A 19,365-nucleotide genomic window follows, 5' to 3' on the forward strand; every position below is an offset into this window, starting at 1 on the left:
ACTACTCTCCATCTCCGCAGTGAAACAATCTCTCAGGACAGAGTGAGAGAGCGAGGCAGGGAGGGAAAGAGAGATAGTCATGTTATGGTCCCAGAGGAAACAGTAGAACTTTAGGAGAAACAGTCAGGTAGTTCATCTCTTCATCGCTCCGTTTTCTCCCTCCCTCTCCTGTCGCTCCCTCCTCCTCCTCTCGCTCCGTCCTCCTCCCTCCTCCTCCTCCTCTCCTGTCTCTCCCTCCTTCTGTCTCTCTCCTCTCCCCACCTCCTCCTGTCTCTCTCCTCTCCTCCCCTCCTCCCTCCCTCCTGTCTCTCCCCCTCCTCCTCCTCCTTCACTCCCCCCTCTCCTCCCTCCTTCCGTCTTCCGTCTCTCTCTCCCCCCCTCCTCCCTCCCTCCTCTCCTCTCCCCCTCCTCCTCCCTCCCCCTCTCCTCCCTCCTTCCGTCTCTCTCCTCTCCCCCCCTCCACCCCTCCCTCCTGTCTCTTCCCCTCCTCCTCCTCCTCCTCTCCCCCCTCCTCCCTCCTCTCCTGTCTCTCCCCCTCCTCCTCCTCCTTCCTCCCCCCTCTCCTCCCTCCTTCTGTCTCTCTCCTCTCCCCCCCCCTCCCGTTTCTCTCCCCCTCCTCCTCCTCCTTCACTCCCCCTCTCCTCCCTCCTTCTGTCTCTCTCCTCTCCCCCCTCCTCCCTCCCTCCTGTCTCTCCCCCTCCTCCTCCTCCTTCACTCCCCCCTCTCCTCCCTCCTGTCTCTCTCCTCTCCCCCCTCCTCCCTCCCTCCCTCCTGTCTCTCTCCCTCCTCCTCCTCCTTCACTCCCCCCTCTCCTCCCTCCTTCTGTCTCTCTCCTCTCCCCCCCTCCTCCCTCCCTCCTGTCTCTCCCCTCCTCCTCCTCCTTCCTCCCCCCTCTCCTCCCTCCTTCTGTCTCTCTCCTCTCCCCCTCCTCCCTCCCTCCTGTCTCTCTCCCTCCCCCCTCCTCCCTCCTCTCCTGTCTCTCCCTCCTCCTCTTGCCTGCTCTCCATCTCTTCACAGGGTGATCTTTGTGTTGCGAAAGCTGGAATTATCCCTAAGAAGAAAACACACAGAGAGAGAGAGAGAGATCAATAAACAGAATTATCCATAGAGACAACAAAAAACACAGTAAGTGGTCATTGTGTGTCCAAGTTGTGTCCATGATGGTGTTAGGTGGGAGTGTGTATCTTGTGTGAATCGTACTTGAGGCTGTCGTTGTGTGTTTTGTACTCCATGATGGTGTTAGGTGGGAGTGTGTATCTTGGGTGAATCGTACTTGAGGCTGTCGTTGTGTGTTTTGTACTCCATGATGGTGTTAGGTGGGAGTGTGTATCTTGGGTGAATCGTACTTGAGGCTGTCGTTGTGTGTTTTGTACTCCATGATGGTGTTAGGTGGGAGTGTGTATCTTGGGTGAATCGTACTTGAGGCTGTCGTTGTGTGTTTTGTACTCCATGATGGTGTTAGGTGGGAGTGTGTATCTTGTGTGAATCGTACTTGAGGCTGTCGTTGTGTGTTTTGTACTTCATGATGGTGTTAGGTGGGAGTGTGTATCTTGTGTGAATCGTACTTGAGGCTGTCGTTGTGTGTTTTGTACTCCATGATGGTGTTAGGGTGGGAGTGTGTATCTTGTGTGAATCGTACTTGAGGCTGTCGTTGTGTGTTTTGTACTCCATGATGGTGTTAGGGTGGGAGTGTGTATCTTGTGTGAATCGTACTTGAGGCTGTCGTTGTGTGTTTTGTACTCCATGATGGTGTTAGGTGGGAGTGTGTATCTTGTGTGAATCGTACTTGAGGCTGTCGTTGTGTGTTTTGTACTCCATGATGGTGTTAGGTGGGAGTGTGTATCTTGTGTGAATCGTACTTGAGGCTGTCGTTGTGTGTTTTGTACTCCATGATGGTGTTAGGTGGGAGGTTCAGGACGCGTCGAAGAGTGTCTCGGATTCTAGATGTCGTCACCTGATCGCTGGCAGTCTTATTCCATATAGACAGGATGTCTTCCTAGAGAGAGAGACACAGTACACACACACGAGTGAGTTTGTGAGTGAGTGTGGCTGAATCTCAAACCAAACACTGACCACTTCGAGCACTCGATATGTGCATTTCTTGAGTCAATCTCAAATGCTAGTTGCCGAGTCATCGAGGGCTCCACTGTGGCCCTTCAGGGGCCTCTTCGAGTGGGAATCCTTTGTCAATTTTGTGCCCTTAGCAGTAGGGGTGTGACGTTTAAATGTTTAAACGAATTTGGGATTGTTAACGTTTACTCCCTAACCGAAAACCTTTTTATTCCAGTGCAGTTATCCCAAAACTACCACTAACAGGCCACTAGCATAAAATTAAATTGAACAAATACTGTAAGTAGGAGGAGATCTGAATCTTTACAATTATTTGGATATAAAGTGTTCTGCACGTCAGCATTGTTAACAGTTGCAAAAATGACAGAGTGAGACAGGGAAGCGACATCATGGAAGTCCTGTATGGCAATACTTTGAGTTAAATGAGAAAGTGATGAAATATTAACTTAGTGAGGTGGAATTGAACTAGAGTGGCAGTACAGGTGCTGAAAGGGAGACGGCGTGAGACCCAACCCGTTGATAAGGGACGGCGTGAGACCCAACCCGTTGCTTGCAGCAGTGCTGAAAGGGAGACGGCGTGAGACCCAACCCGTTGCTTGCAGCAGTGTGGATAAGGGACGGAGTGAGACCCAACCCGTTGCTTGCAGCAGTGCGGACGGAGTGAGACCCAACCCGTTGCTTGCAGCAGTGCGGACGGAGTGAGACCCAACCCGTTGCTTGCAGCAGTGCAGATAAGGGACAGAGTGAGACCCAACCCGTTGCTTGCAGCAGTGCAGATAAGGGACGGAGTGAGACCCAACCCGTTGATAAGGGACAGAGTGAGACCCAACCCGTTGCTTGCAGCAGTGCAGATAAGGGACGGAGTGAGACCCAACCCGTTGCTTGCAGCAGTGCAGATAAGGGACAGAGTGAGATCCAACCCGTTGCTTGCAGCAGTGCTGAAAGGGAGACGGCGTGAGACCCAACCCGTTGCTTGCAGCAGTGCTGAAAGGGAGACGGAGTGAGACCCAACCCGTTGCTTGCAGCAGTGCTGAAAGGGAGACGGAGTGAGACCCAACCCGTTGCTTGCAGCAGTGCTGAAAGGGAGACGGAGTGAGACCCAACCCGTTGCTTGCAGCAGTGCAGATAAGGGACAGAGTGAGACCCAACCCGTTGCTTGCAGCAGTGCTGAAAGGGAGACGGAGTGAGACCCAACCCGTTGCTTGCAGCAGTGCTGAAAGGGAGACGGCGTGAGACCCAACCCGTTGCTTGCAGCAGTGTGGATAAGGGACGGAGTGAGACCCAACCCGTTGCTTGCAGCAGTGCGGACGGAGTGAGACCCAACCCGTTGCTTGCAGCAGTGCGGACGGAGTGAGACCCAACCCGTTGCTTGCAGCAGTGCAGATAAGGGACAGAGTGAGACCCAACCCGTTGCTTGCAGCAGTGCAGATAAGGGACGGAGTGAGACCCAACCCGTTGATAAGGGACAGAGTGAGACCCAACCCGTTGCTTGCAGCAGTGCAGATAAGGGACGGAGTGAGACCCAACCCGTTGCTTGCAGCAGTGCAGATAAGGGACAGAGTGAGATCCAACCCGTTGCTTGCAGCAGTGCTGAAAGGGAGACGGCGTGAGACCCAACCCGTTGCTTGCAGCAGTGCTGAAAGGGAGACGGAGTGAGACCCAACCCGTTGCTTGCAGCAGTGCTGAAAGGGAGACGGAGTGAGACCCAACCCGTTGCTTGCAGCAGTGCTGAAAGGGAGACGGAGTGAGACCCAACCCGTTGCTTGCAGCAGTGCAGATAAGGGACAGAGTGAGACCCAACCCGTTGCTTGCAGCAGTGCAGATAAGGGACGGAGTGAGACCCAACCCGTTGCTTGCAGCAGTGCAGATAAGGGACGGAGTGAGACCCAACCCGTTGCTTGCAGCAGTGCTGAAAGGGAGACGGAGTGAGACCCAACCCGTTGCTTGCAGCAGTGCAGATAAGGGACGGCGTGAGATGTTATTTTTGATCTTAAAGGTTTGGTTTAGGCATAAGGTTAGCAGTGTGGTTAATGTTACGGTTAGGCTTAAAAATCACATTTTAAGAAGAGAAATTGTAAAAATAGGTGGGTTTTATGACTTTGTGGCTGTGGTAACTAGTGACCACCGATAGCCAGGACTGCGGTAGATTGAGCTGCATTGCCCCCTAGCGGTCAACCGCCGAACCACATCTGAATTGTGAACTCAAGTCAATTTATGATTTTTTTGTAAACTTTTAAATAATGTTAAGAAAATGTTTACATTTGTCAAATCCTTCCCACAAATTTCTTTCCACAAATCTCAGCGTGTGACCTAGAGACAACATAGTTACAACTACTTTGCCCTCAAAAATAGTCGATCTACACACACACGTACATTGTAATAATGTTATATGATTTACATTTCAGTGATTTAGCAGACGCTCTTATCCAGAGCGACTTACAGTTAGTGTATTTAAAAAAAGGTTATCTTTTGTTTTATGTGTAATGTAAGTGCCTTAATGTGTTTGGACCCCAGGAAGAGTAGCTGCTGCCTTGGCAGGAACTAATGGGGATCCATAATAAACCCCAGGAAGAGTAGCTGCTGCCTTGGCAGGAACTAATGGGGATACATAATAAACCCCAGGAAGAGTAGCTGCTGCCTTGGCAGGAACTAATGGGGATCCATAATAAACCCCAGGAAGAGTAGCTGCTGCCTTGGCAGGAACTAATGGGGATCCATAATAAACCCCAGGAAGAGTAGCTGCTGCCTTGGCAGGAACTAATGGGGATCCATAATAAACCCCAGGAAGAGTAGCTGCTGCCTTGGCAGGAACTAATGGGGATCCATAATAAACCCCCAGGAAGAGTAGCTGCTGCTTAGGCAGGAACTAATGGGGATCCATAATAAACCCCAGGAAGAGTAGCTGCTGCCTTGGCAGGAACTAATGGGGATCCATAATAAACCCCAGGAAGAGTAGCTGATGCCTTGGCAGGAACTAATGGGGATCCATAATAAACCCCAGGGAAGAGTAGCTGCTGCCTTGGCAGGAACTAATGGGGATCCATAATAAACCCCAGGAAGAGTAGCTGCTGCCTTGGCAGGAACTAATGGAGATCCATAATAAACCCCAGGAAGAGTAGCTGCTGCCTCGGCAGGAACTAATGGGGATCCATAATAAACCCCAGGAAGAGTAGCTGCTGCCTAGGCAGGAACTAATGGGGATCCATAATAAACCCCAGGAAGAGTAGCTGCTGCCTTGGCAGGAACTAATGGGGATCCATAATAAACCCCAGGAAGAGTAGCTTCTGCCTTGGCAGGAACTAATGGGGATACATAATAAACCTCAAGAAGAGTAGCTGCTGCCTTGGCAGGAACTAATGGGGATCCATAATAAACCCCAGGAAGAGTAGCTGCTGCCTTGGCATTAACTAATGGGGATCCATAATAAACCCCAGGAAGAGTAGCTGCTGCCTTGGCAGGAACTAATGGGGATCCATAATAAACCCCAGGAAGAGTAGCTGCTGCCTAGGCAGGAACTAATGGGGATCCATAATAAACCCCAGGAAGAGTAGCTGCTGCCTTGGCAGGAACTAATGGGGATCCATAATAAACCCCAGGAAGAGTAGCTGCTGCCTTGGCAGGAACTAATGGGGATCCATAATAAACCCCAGGAAGAGTAGCTGCTGCCTTGGCAGGAACTAATGGGGATCCATAATAAACCCCAGGAAGAGTAGCTGCTGCCTTGGCAGGAACTAATGGGGATCCATAATAAACCCCAGGAAGAGTAGCTGCTGCCTTGGCAGGAACTAATGGGGATCCATAATAAACCCCAGGAAGAGTAGCTGCTGCTTGGGCAGGAACTAATGGGGATCCATAATAAACCCCAGGAAGAGTAGCTGCTGCCTTGGCAGGAACTAATGGGGATCCATAATAAACCCCAGGAAGAGTAGCTGATGCCTTGGCAGGAACTAATGGGGATCCATAATAAACCCCAGGGAAGAGTAGCTGCTGCCTTGGCAGGAACTAATGGGGATCCATAATAAACCCCAGGAAGAGTAGCTGCTGCCTTGGCAGGAACTAATGGAGATCCATAATAAACCCCAGGAAGAGTAGCTGCTGCCTCGGCAGGAACTAATGGGGATCCATAATAAACCCCAGGAAGAGTAGCTGCTGCCTAGGCAGGAACTAATGGGGATCCATAATAAACCCCAGGAAGAGTAGCTGCTGCCTTGGCAGGAACTAATGGGGATCCATAATAAACCCCAGGAAGAGTAGCTTCTGCCTTGGCAGGAACTAATGGGGATACATAATAAACCTCAAGAAGAGTAGCTGCTGCCTTGGCAGGAACTAATGGGGATCCATAATAAACCCCAGGAAGAGTAGCTGCTGCCTTGGCAGGAACTAATGGGGATCCATAATAAACCCCAGGAAGAGTAGCTGCTGCCTTGGCAGGAACTAATGGGGATCCATAATAAACCCCAGGAAGAGTAGCTGCTGCCTAGGCAGGAACTAATGGGGATCCATAATAAACCCCAGGAAGAGTAGCTGCTGCCTAGGCAGGAACTAATGGGGATCCATAATAAACCCCAGGAAGAGTAGCTGCTGCCTTGGCAGGAACTAATGGGGATCCATAATAAACCCCAGGAAGAGTAGCTGATGCCTTGGCAGGAACTAATGGGGATCCATAATAAACCCCAGGGAAGAGTAGCTGCTGCCTTGGCAGGAACTAATGGGGATCCATAATAAACCCCAGGAAGAGTAGCTGCTGCCTTGGCAGGAACTAATGGGGATCCATAATAAACCCCAGGAAGAGTAGCTGCTGCCTTGGCAGGAACTAATGGGGATCCATAATAAACCCCAGGAAGAATAGCCGCTGCCTTGGCAGGAACTAATGGGGATCCCTCATAAATGCAAATACAAACATAAATCAAGAAATCTGTAATACATTTAAGTTTTTGCCGAGGTCTTATTCGCACAGCATTACATCTAACTAAAGAGTTTAGTGCTTGAAGGAGCGATATTTCTGACGTTTAATGTACACACAGTTTTCCATTACCAGCCGTAAACCTGAGCCAGCCACTTCATATGAAACGAAAGTTAAAATCAGCTAATGCAACAATAAATGCAATGTTCCTTCAATAAGCTAGCTACCTAATTAAAATGTCACTACAGTAGCTATCTATCATAATGAAGAAGTTTTAATAAAGCAGCAACTGCCTGTTCTCCCCCGACTCGAGTCAGTGCAGTATCGAGTCAGTGCAGTATCGAGTCAGTGCAGTATCGAGTCAGTGCAGTATCGAGTCACAACGTTTATGTAGCAATTGGTGCTTTGAAAACATGCTGAATTAACCTACGGACTGACTGCTGGCAAGTGAACATGTCTACAACTTCATCAGCAAGCTGTCACACTATCGTAAATCAGTGACAAGCTAAACACTATCAGTGCCCTTAAAGAGTCGATCAACAGTAGAAAATATAACAAAGGGTTTCCTGTTTCGGTAAAAAGCTGAAGATGAGGCTGGAGAAGTGAAAATAAATGCTTCACAGTTCAAGTCACAGACACATCTCAACATCAACTGTTCAGAGGAGACTGTGTTAATCAGGCCTTCATGGTCGAATTGCTGCAAAGAAACCACTACTAAAGGACACCAATAAGAAGATGAGACTTGCTTGGGCCAAGAAACACGAGCAATGGACATTAGACCGGTGGAAATCTGTCCTTTGGTCTGATGAGTCCAAATTTGTGATTTTTGGTTCCAACCGCTATGTCTTTGTGAGACGCAGAGTAGGAGAACGGATGAACTCTGCATGTGTAGTTCCCACCGTGAAGCATGGAGGAGGTGGTGTTATGGTGTGTGGGTGCTTTGCTGGTGACACTGTCTGTGATTTATTTAGAATTCAAGGCACACTTATCCAGCATGGCTACCACAGCATTATGCAGCGATATGCCATCCCATCTGGTTTGGGCTTAGTGGGACTATCATTTGTTTTTCAACAGGACAATGACCCAAAACACATCTCCAGGCTGTGTAAGGGCTATTTGACCAAGAAGGAGAGTGATGGAGTGCTGCATCAGATGACCTGGCCTCCATAATCACCCAAACTCAACCCAATTGAGATGGTTTGGGATGAGTTGGACCGCAGCGTGAAGGAAAAGCAGCCAACAAGTGCTCAGCATATGTGGGAACTCCTTCAAGACCATTGGAAAAGCATTCCAGGTGAAGCTGGTTGAGAGAATGCCAAGAGTGTGCAAAGCTGTCATCAAGGCAAAGGGTGGCTACTAATACAGTGGGGGGAAAAAGTATTTAGTCAGCCACCAATTGTGCAAGTTCTTCCACTTAAAAAGATGAGAGGCCTGTAATTTTCATCATAGATACACGTCAACTATGACAGACAAAATGAGAAAAAAAAATCCAGAAAATCACATTGTAGGATTTTTAATGAATTTATTTGCAAATTATGGTGGAAAATAAGTATTTGGTCACCTACAAACAAGCAAGATTTCTGGCTCTCACAGACCTGTAACTTCTTCTTTAAGAGGCTACTCTGTCCTCCACTCGTTACCTGTATTAATGGCACCTGTTTGAACTTGTTATCAGTATAAAAGATAACCCTAACCCTAACCCTCTCTCACCTTTTTAAGTGGGAGAACTTGCACAATTGGTGGCTGACTAAATACTTTTTTCCCCCCACTGTATATAATATATTTTGATTTGTTGAACACTTTTTTGGTTACTACATGATTCCTTGTTTTATTTAATAGTTTTGATGTCTTCATTATTATTATACAATGTAAAAAATAGTCAAAAATAAAGAAAAACCCTTGAATGAGTAGGTGTGTCCAAACTTTTGACTGGTACTGTATGTATGTATGTATGTATGTATGTATGTATGTATGTATGTATGTACCTGGAAGCGTATAGAGACCACCACTCCACAGATCTCCTCTCCCACCATGAACTGTTCTCCCAACATGGCCAGAATAATGTTCTCCCAGAACCTGCTGGCCAGACCTGTCAACAACAAGTAGAGTCAGATTTCACATCCTGTTTCACACAGGCAGAGTAGACATACTCCTGTCTCCATGGGACCAGGGCTACCGCTCAATCCAAGCCATTTTGATCTACGGTGTCCACAGATCGATTTATAGGCCAGAATGATGGTCGGAATCGGTACCAGAACCACGCATGTCCCCTAAACCGACGTAGCTAGATCGTTAGCGAAGCTAGCCACTGTAGCTATCCAGAAACTCCTCCAGTATGTGTTGTGACGTAGCTAGTTCGTTAGCTAAGCTAGCCACTGTAGCTATCCAGTAACTCCTCCAGTATGTGTTGATGTGACGTAGCTAGATCGTTGCTAAGCTAGCCATCGTAGCTATCCAGTAACTCGTCCAGTATCTGTTGATGTGACGTAGCTAGTTCGTTAGCTAAGCTAGCCACTGTAGCTATCCAGTAACTCGTCCAGTATGTGTTGATGTGACTAGATCGTTGCTAAGCTAGCCACCGTAGCTATCCAGTAACTTCTCCAGTATGTGTTGATGTGAGGTCTACCTTTAAAGGGAGGTTTAGAGAACCAAAGTCTCCCTTTAAAGGGAGTTAAAGAGAACGGTAAAAGGCAAGATGAGGGGCAAAATGAACAGGTTATGCAGCCTTGCCCTAATAATAATATGAACAACTACAGACCTTTCCGCAGCCTAATGATCCACTTCCCACCGTTCTTATTAGCTTCATCCTGGAGGGTTACACACACACACACACACCGTGAACACCAAAAGCTATGGTTATACTGGATGGGATGCCATCATGCTGATGGGACTCACCATCTTACACACACGGGTTTGATTCCCTCATTAAAACAGGTGGAAGTCAGGGTAGCCAGTCAGATCTCCAAACCCTCTATAACACTACCTATATATAATATATAATATATAATAATAATGTTACCTCCCACATGGGTTTGATTCCCTCTATAACACTACCTATATATAATATATAATAATAATAAGTTACCTCCCACATGGGTTTGATTCCCTATATAACACTACCTATATATAATAATATGTTACCTCCCACATGGGTTTGATTCCCTATATAACACTACCTATATATAATAATAATAATAATAATAATAATAATAATATGTTACCTCCCACATGGGTTTGATTCCCTATATAACACTACCTATATATAATAATAATAATAATAATAATATGTTACCTCCCACATGGGTTTGATTCCCTCTAACACTACCTATATATAATAATAATAATAATATGTTACCTCCCACATGGGTTTGATTCCCTATATAACACTACCTATATATAATCATAATAATAATATGTTACCTCCCACATGGGTTTGATTCCCTCTTTAACACTACCTATATATAATAATAATAATATGTTACCTCCCACATGGGTTTGATTCCCTATATAACACTACCTATTTATAATATATAATAATAATATGTTACCTCCCACATGGGTTTGATTCCCTCTATTACACTACCTCCATATAATAATAATAATATGTTACCTCCCACATGGGTTTGATTCCCTCTATAACACTACCTATATATAATATATAATAATAATATGTTACCTCCCACATGGGTTTGATTCCCTCTATAACACTACCTATATATAATATATAATAATAATATGTTACCTCCCACATGGGTTTGATTCCCTCTATAACACTACCTATATATAATATATAATAATAATATGTTACCTCCCACATGGGTTTGATTCCCTATATAACACTACCTATTTATAATATATAATAATAATATGTTACCTCCCACATGGGTTTGATTCCCTATATAACACTACCTATTTATAATATATAATAATAATATGTTACCTCCCACATGGGTTTGATTCGCTCTATAACACTACCTATATATAATCATAATAATAATATGTTACCTCCCACATGGGTTTGATTCCCTATATAACACTACCTATATATAATAATAATAATATGTTACCTCCCACATGGGTTTGATTCCCTCTATAACACTACCTATATATAATCATAATAATAATATGTTACCTCCCACATGGGTTTGATTCCCTATATAACACTACCTATATATAATAATAATAATAATAATAATAATATGTTACCTCCCACATGGGTTTGACTCCCTATATAACACTACCTATATATAATATATAATAATAATATGTTACCTCCCACATGGGTTTGATTCCCTCTATTACACTACCTCTATATAATAATAATATGTTACCTCCCACATGGGTTTGATTCCCTCTATAACACTACCTATATATAATAATAATATGTTACCTCCCACATGGGTTTGATTCGCTCTATAACACTACCTATATATAATCATAATAATAATATGTTACCTCCCACATGGGTTTGATTCCCTATATAACACTACCTATATATAATATATAATAATAATATGTTACCTCCCACATGGGTTTGATTCCCTATATAACACTACCTATTTATAAAATATAATAATAATATGTTACCTCCCACATGGGTTTGATTCCCTATATAACACTACCTATTTATAATATATAATAATAATATGTTACCTCCCACATGGGTTTGATTCCCTCTATAACACTACCTATATATAATAATAATAATATGTTACCTCCCACATGGGTTTGATTCCCTCTATAACACTACCTATATATAATAATAATAATAATAATATGTTACCTCCCACATGGGTTTGATTCCCTATATAACACTACCTATATATAATATATAATAATAATATGTTACCTCCCACATGGGTTTGATTCCCTCTATAACACTACCTATATATAATAATAATAATAATAATAATAATATGTTACCTCCCACATGGGTTTGATTCCCTCTATAACACTACCTATATATAATAATAATATGTTACCTCCTACATGGGTTTGATTCCCTATATAACACTGCCTATATATAATAATAATATGTTACCTCCCACATGGGTTTGATTCCCTCTATAACACTACCTATATAATAATAATAATAATATGTTACCTCCCACATGGGTTTGATTCCCTCTATAACACTACCTATATATAATAATAATATGTTACCTCCCACATGGGTTTGATTCCCTATATAACACTACCTATATATAATATATAATAATAATATGTTACCTCCCACATGGGTTTGATTCCCTATATAACACTACCTCTATATAATATATAATAATATGTTACCTCCCACATGGGTTTGATTCCCTCTATAACACTACCTATATATAATATATAATAATAATATGTTACCTCCCACATGGGTTTGATTCCCTATATAACACTACCTATATATAATAATAATAATATGTTACCTCCCACATGGGTTTGATTCCCTCTATAACACTACCTATATATAATAATAATAATAATAATAATGTTACCTCCCACATGGGTTTGATTCCCTCTATAACACTACCTATATATAATATATAATAATAATAATATGTTACCTCCCACATGGGTTTGATTCCCTCTATAACACTACCTATATATAATAATAATAATAATAATAATAATAAGTTACCTCCCACATGGGTTTGATTCCCTCTTTAACACTACCTATATATAATAATAATAATATGTTACCTCCCACATGGGTTTGATTCCCTCTATAACACTACCTATATATAATAATAATAATATGTTACCTCCCACATGGGTTTGATTCCCTCTATAACACTACCTATATATAATATATAATAATAATAATATGTTACCTCCCACATGGGTTTGATTCCCTCTATAACACTACCTATATATAATAATAATAATAATAATAATAAGTTACCTCCCACATGGGTTTGATTCCCTCTTTAACACTACCTATATATAATAATAATAATAATATGTTACCTCCCACATGGGTTTGACTCCCTATATAACACTACCTATATATAATATATAATAATAATAATAATAATAATAATAATAATAATATGTTACCTCCCACATGGGTTTGATTCCCTCTATAACACTACCTATATATAATAATAATATGTTACCTCCCACATGGGTTTGATTCCCTATATAACACTACCTATATATAATAATAATAATATGTTACCTCCCACATGGGTTTGATTCCCTATATAACACTACCTATTTATAATATATAATAATAATAATATGTTACCTCCCACATGGGTTTGATTCCCTCTATAACACTACCTATATATAATAATAATAATATGTTACCTCCCACATGGGTTTGATTCCCTCTATAACACTACCTATATATAATATATAATAATAATATGTTACCTCCCACATGGGTTTGATTCCCTATATAACACTACCTATATATAATATATAATAATAATATGTTACCTCCCACATGGGTTTGATTCCCTCTATAACACTACCTATATATAATAATAATATGTTACCTCCCACATGGGTTTGATTCCCTATATAACACTACCTATATATAATATATAATAATAATATGTTACCTCCCACATGGGTTTGATTCCCTATATAACACTACCTATTTATAATATATAATAATAATATGTTACCTCCCACATGGGTTTGATTCCCTCTATAACACTACCTATATATAATATATAATAATAATATGTTACCTCCCACATGGGTTTGATTCCCTCTATAACACTACCTATATATAATAATAATAATATGTTACCTCCCACATGGGTTTGATTCCCTATATAACACTACCTATATATAATATATAATAATAATATGTTACCTCCCACATGGGTTTGATTCCCTATATAACACTACCTCTATATAATATATAATAATATGTTACCTCCCACATGGGTTTGATTCCCTCTATAACACTACCTATATATAATATATAATAATAATAATATGTTACCTCCCACATGGGTTTGATTCCCTATATAACACTACCTATATATAATAATAATAATATGTTACCTCCCACATGGGTTTGATTCCCTCTATAACACTACCTATATATAATAATAATAATATGTTACCTCCCACATGGGTTTGATTCCCTCTATAACACTACCTATATATAATATATAATAATAATAATAATAATGTTACCTCCCACATGGGTTTGATTCCCTCTATAACACTACCTATATATAATAATAATAATAATAATAATAAGTTACCTCCCACATGGGTTTGATTCCCTCTTTAACACTACCTATATATAATAATAATAATATGTTACCTCCCACATGGGTTTGATTCTCTCTATAACACTACCTATATATAATATATAATAATAATATGTTACCTCCCACATGGGTTTGATTCCCTCTATAACACTACCTATATATAATATATAATAATAATAATAAGTTACCTCCCACATGGGTTTGATTCCCTATATAACACTACCTATATATAATAATAATATGTTACCTCCCACATGGGTTTGATTCCCTCTATAACACTACCTATATATAATATATAATAATAATAATAATAATAATAATAATATGTTACCTCCCACATGGGTTTGATTCCCTCTATAACACTACCTATATATAATATATAATAATAATAATATTTTACCTCCCACATGGGTTTGATTCCCTATATAACACTACCTATATATAATATATAATAATAATAATATGTTACCTCCCACATGGGTTTGATTCCCTCTATAACACTACCTATATATAATATATAATAATAATAAGTTACCTCCCACATGGGTTTGATTCCCTCTATAACACTACCTATATATAATAATAATAATAATATGTTACCTCCCACATGGGTTTGATTCACTATATAACACTACCTATATATAATATATAATAATAATATGTTACCTCCCACATGGGTTTGATTCCCTATATAACACTACCTATATATAATATAGAATAATAATATGTTACCTCCCACATGGGTTTGATTCCCTCTATAACACTACCTATATATAATATATAATAATAATATGTTACCTCCCACATGGGTTTGATTCCCTATATAACACTACCTATATATAATATATAATAATAATATGTTACCTCCCACATGGGTTTGATTCCCTCTATAACACTACCTCTATATAATAATATGTTACCTCCCACATGGGTTTGATTCCCTATATAACACTACCTATTTATAATATGTTACCTCCCACATGGGTTTGATTCCCTCTATAACACTACCTATATATAATATATAATAATAATATGTTACCTCCCACATGGGTTTGATTCCCTCTATAACACTACCTATATATAATATATAATAATAATATGTTACCTCCCACATGGGTTTGATTCCCTCTATAACACTACCTATATATAATAATAATAATAATAATAATAATAATAATATGTTACCTCCCACATGGGTTTGATTCCCTATATAACACTACCTATATATAATAATAATATGTTACCTCCCACATGGGTTTGATTCCCTATATAACACTACCTCTATATAATATATAATAATAATATGTTACCTCCCACATGGGTTTGATTCCCTCTATAACACTACCTATATATAATATATAATAATATGTTACCTCCCACATGGGTTTGATTCCCTATATAACACTACCTATATATAATATATAATAATAATATGTTACCTCCCACATGGGTTTGATTCCCTATATAACACTACCTCTATATAATAATAATATGTTACCTCCCACATGGGTTTGATTCCCTCTATAACACTACCTATATATAATAATAATATGTTACCTCCCACATGGGTTTGATTCCCTATATAACACTACCTATATATAATATTTAATAATAATATGTTACCTCCCACATGGGTTTGATTCCCTATATAACACTACCTATATATAATATATAATAATAATATGTTACCTCCCACATGGGTTTGATTCCCTATATAACACTACCTATATATAATAATAATATGTTACCTCCCACATGGGTTTGATTCCCTATATAACACTACCTATATATAATATATAATAATAATAATAATAATATGTTACCTCCCACATGGGTTTGATTCCCTCTATAACACTACCTATATATAATATATAATAATATGTTACCTCCCACATGGGTTTGATTCCCTATATAACACTACCTATATATAATATATAATAATAATATGTTACCTCCCACATGGGTTTGATTCCCTATATAACACTACCTCTATATAATAATAATATGTTACCTCCCACATGGGTTTGATTCCCTATATAACACTACCTCTATATAATAATTGTCACGTTTCGGCCGAGGCTGCTCCTCCTCCTTGTTCGGGCAGGCTTCGGCGGTCGTCGTCCCCGGAGTACTAGCTGCCACCGTTCGATGTTTCATGTTTGTTTGGTTTTGTCTGTTTGTACACCTGTCCCTTGTTAGTGTTTGATTTGGTTGCCTATTTAGTTTTCGTGTGTGGGGGCAGGTGTTATGTGGTATTGTCAAGCTGTTGCTCTTTTTGTATTTACTCTCGTGTTTGTTGTTTTCCGAGAGTCCGCACTGTGTGCGCTATCTTCATTTTACGCACTGTGTGTGTTGTGCGTAATTTGTATTTTGCCTCCCGGTTGGGTTGGCTGTTCGCCTGTTTGGTGCTGCATTTTGTTAACTAAAGTCTGTTGACGAACGCCCGTGTTTCCTGCGCTTGATTTCCTCACCGCATCTACACTCAGCTACTGACAATAATAATATGTTACCTCCCACATGGGTTTGATTCCCTATATAACACTACCTATATATAATAATAATAATAATAATAATAATAATAATAATAATGTTACCTCCCACATGGGTTTGATTCCCTCTATAACACTACCTATATATAATATATAATAATAATATGTTACCTCCCACATGGGTTTGATTCCCTCTATAACACTACCTATATATAATAATAATATGTTACCTCCCACATGGGTTTGATTCCCTCTATAACACTACCTATATATAATACATAATAATAATAATATGTTACCTCCCACATGGGTTTGATTCCCTCTTTAAACAGGTGGAAGTCGGAGTGGCCAGTCAGATCTCCCGGTCGGATCAGGTGACTGTAAAACTTCCAGAACTGTTCCACCTGTCAACCAATCACAGCACAAGATAACATCAACCAATCAGCTGGTCACATCCTAACCCTATCAACCACATATTTAACACAGTGCTGTGTGTATATGATATGTACTGACCGAGGCGACCGTGCCGATCTGTCTGATGTTCTGTTCATAACTCTGTGTGTTGGCGGGCCGGGACGGAGTCCTCCGAGAATACCACAAGGAGTAGTTATACTGTAGAGGATGTTCGCCTGCTGCAGGACTCACCGTCTAACACACAGTCAGTATATGAGCCATTAGTTAGAACAGGTTACACAGGATTCATCTGCAAGGAGAAAATCTGATTCAATCATTTGGGTTCAAGTTAGAGGGAAAATAGGATAGATGAGCACAGACAGACTGATGGAGGGATGGAGGGAGGGAGGGAGGGAGGGAGGGAGGGAGGGAGGGAGGGAGGGAGGGAGGGAGGGAGGGAGGGAGGGAGGAGGGAGGGAGGGGGGAGGGAGGGAGGGATGGAGGGGGATGAATCCCATTTGTTCCTACCTGGTCAAGTCCGTCAGTGATGCCAGTTCTAGAATTTAGAGTTATGCTTGGTTATCATGATATTTATGTATGAAACTGTATGCACTCACTAACTGTAAATCGCTCTGGATAAGAGCGTCTGCTAAATGACTAAAGAAAAATAACAAAACAAAACAAAATGAAGAACAGATGAGGTATATTATTATATTGCATTTCTTTCAGATAGACTTGTTGGCAATTAGCACATTTTGCAGGTTGGATTACCGAAAATACATACAATGAAATGAAAAATATATACATGGTTGGAGACTTGAATTGTACGGAATAAAAATATTGCAAAACATGCATCCTGTTTGCAAAAAGGCACTAAAGTAAAACTGAAAAAAATGAGGCATAGAAATTAACTTTATGTCCTGAATACAAAGCGTTATGTTTGGGGCAAATCCAACATCACTGAGTACCACTCCATATTTTCAAGCATGGTGATGGCATTGTAGGCTCCTCAGAGGAGGAAGGGGATTTCATACTAAATATATACAGCACTCTTTAGGGTAGAACCACGGTGGAGCCGGAGGACAGCTAGGTTTTGTCCTCCTCTGGGTACATTGACTTCAATACAAAACCTAGGAGGCTCATGGTTCTCACCCCCTTCCATAGACTTACACAGTAATTATGACAACTTCTGGAGGACATCCTCCAACCTACAGTGCCTTACAAAAGTATTCATCCCCCTTGGCGTTTTTCCTACTTTGTTGCATTACAACCTGTAATTGAAATGGATTTTTATTTGGATTTCATGTAATTGACATACACAAAATAATCAAAATTGGTGAAGTGAAATGAAAAAAATAACATGTTTCAAAAAATTCTAAAAAATAAATAACGGAAAAGTGGTACGTGCATATGTATTCACCCCCTTTGCTATGAAGCCCCCTAAATAAGATCTGGTGCAACCAATTACCTTCAGAAGTCACATAATTAGTTAAAGTGCACCTGTGTGCAACCTACGTGTCACATGATCTGTCACATGATCTCAGTATATATACACACACACCTGTTCTGAAAGGCCCCAGAGTCTGCAACACCACTAAGCAAGGGGCACCACCAAGCAAGCGGTCAGGGACAAAGTTGTGGAGAAGTACAGATCAGGGTTGGGTAAAAAAAAAAATAGAAAAAAAGAGCACCATTAAATCCATTATAAATAAATGGAAATAATATGGCACCACAACAAACCTGCCAAGAGAGGGCCGCCCACCAAAACTCACGGACCAGGCAAGGAGGGCATTAATCAGAGGCAACAAAGAGACCAAAGATAACCCTGAAGGAGCTGCAAAGCTCCACAGCGGAGATTGGAGTATCTGTCCAAAGGACCACTTTAAGCCGTACACTCCACAGACCTGGATTTTACGGAAGAGTGGCCAGAAAAAAATCCATCAGGCATGTGGGAGACTCCCCAAACATATGGAAGAAGGTACTCTGGTCGGATGAGACTAAAATTGAGCTTTTCGGTCATCAAGGAAAACGCTATGTCTGGTGCAAACCCAACACCTCTCATCACCCCGAGAACACCATGTTTTTCCATCGGCAGGGACTGGGAAACTGGTCAGAATTGAAGGAATGATGGATGGCGCTAAATACAGGGAAATTCTTGAGGGAAACCTGTTTCAGTCTTCCAGAAATTTGAGACTGGGACGGAGGTTCACCTTCCAGCAGGACAATGACCCTAAGCATACTGCTAAAGCAACACTCGAGTGGTTTAAGAGGAAACATTTAA

The 19,365-nt window shown here is 41.0% G+C and overlaps 1 protein-coding gene across 2 annotated transcripts in view; it reads right to left on the bottom strand.

Annotated features, from left to right (window-relative positions):
• Positions 1-957: 957 nt before the first annotated feature.
• The window catches only part of LOC121557773 (eukaryotic translation initiation factor 4E type 2), a 35,373-nt gene continuing 16,965 nt past the window's right edge, over positions 958-19,365 (bottom strand). The window contains exons 3-9 of one of the 2 annotated variants that reach the window (XM_045219008.1): positions 17,613-17,640; positions 17,205-17,339; positions 16,991-17,095; positions 9,732-9,780; positions 8,959-9,062; positions 1,860-1,996; positions 958-1,051 (exon numbers count right to left, since the gene is read on the bottom strand). In XM_045219008.1, coding sequence (XP_045074943.1) covers positions 1,012-1,051; positions 1,860-1,996; positions 8,959-9,062; positions 9,732-9,780; positions 16,991-17,095; positions 17,205-17,339; positions 17,613-17,640 — 598 coding nt within the window. In that variant the 3' untranslated portion in view covers positions 958-1,011. The remainder of the gene's footprint in view (positions 1,052-1,859; positions 1,997-8,958; positions 9,063-9,731; positions 9,781-16,990; positions 17,096-17,204; positions 17,340-17,612; positions 17,641-19,365) is intronic. The other variant, XM_045219009.1, reaches the window with a different exon arrangement.

Source organism: Coregonus clupeaformis, unplaced genomic scaffold (assembly GCF_020615455.1).
Source record: "Coregonus clupeaformis isolate EN_2021a unplaced genomic scaffold, ASM2061545v1 scaf1972, whole genome shotgun sequence".
In the NCBI taxonomy this organism is placed as follows: domain Eukaryota; kingdom Metazoa; phylum Chordata; class Actinopteri; order Salmoniformes; family Salmonidae; genus Coregonus; species Coregonus clupeaformis.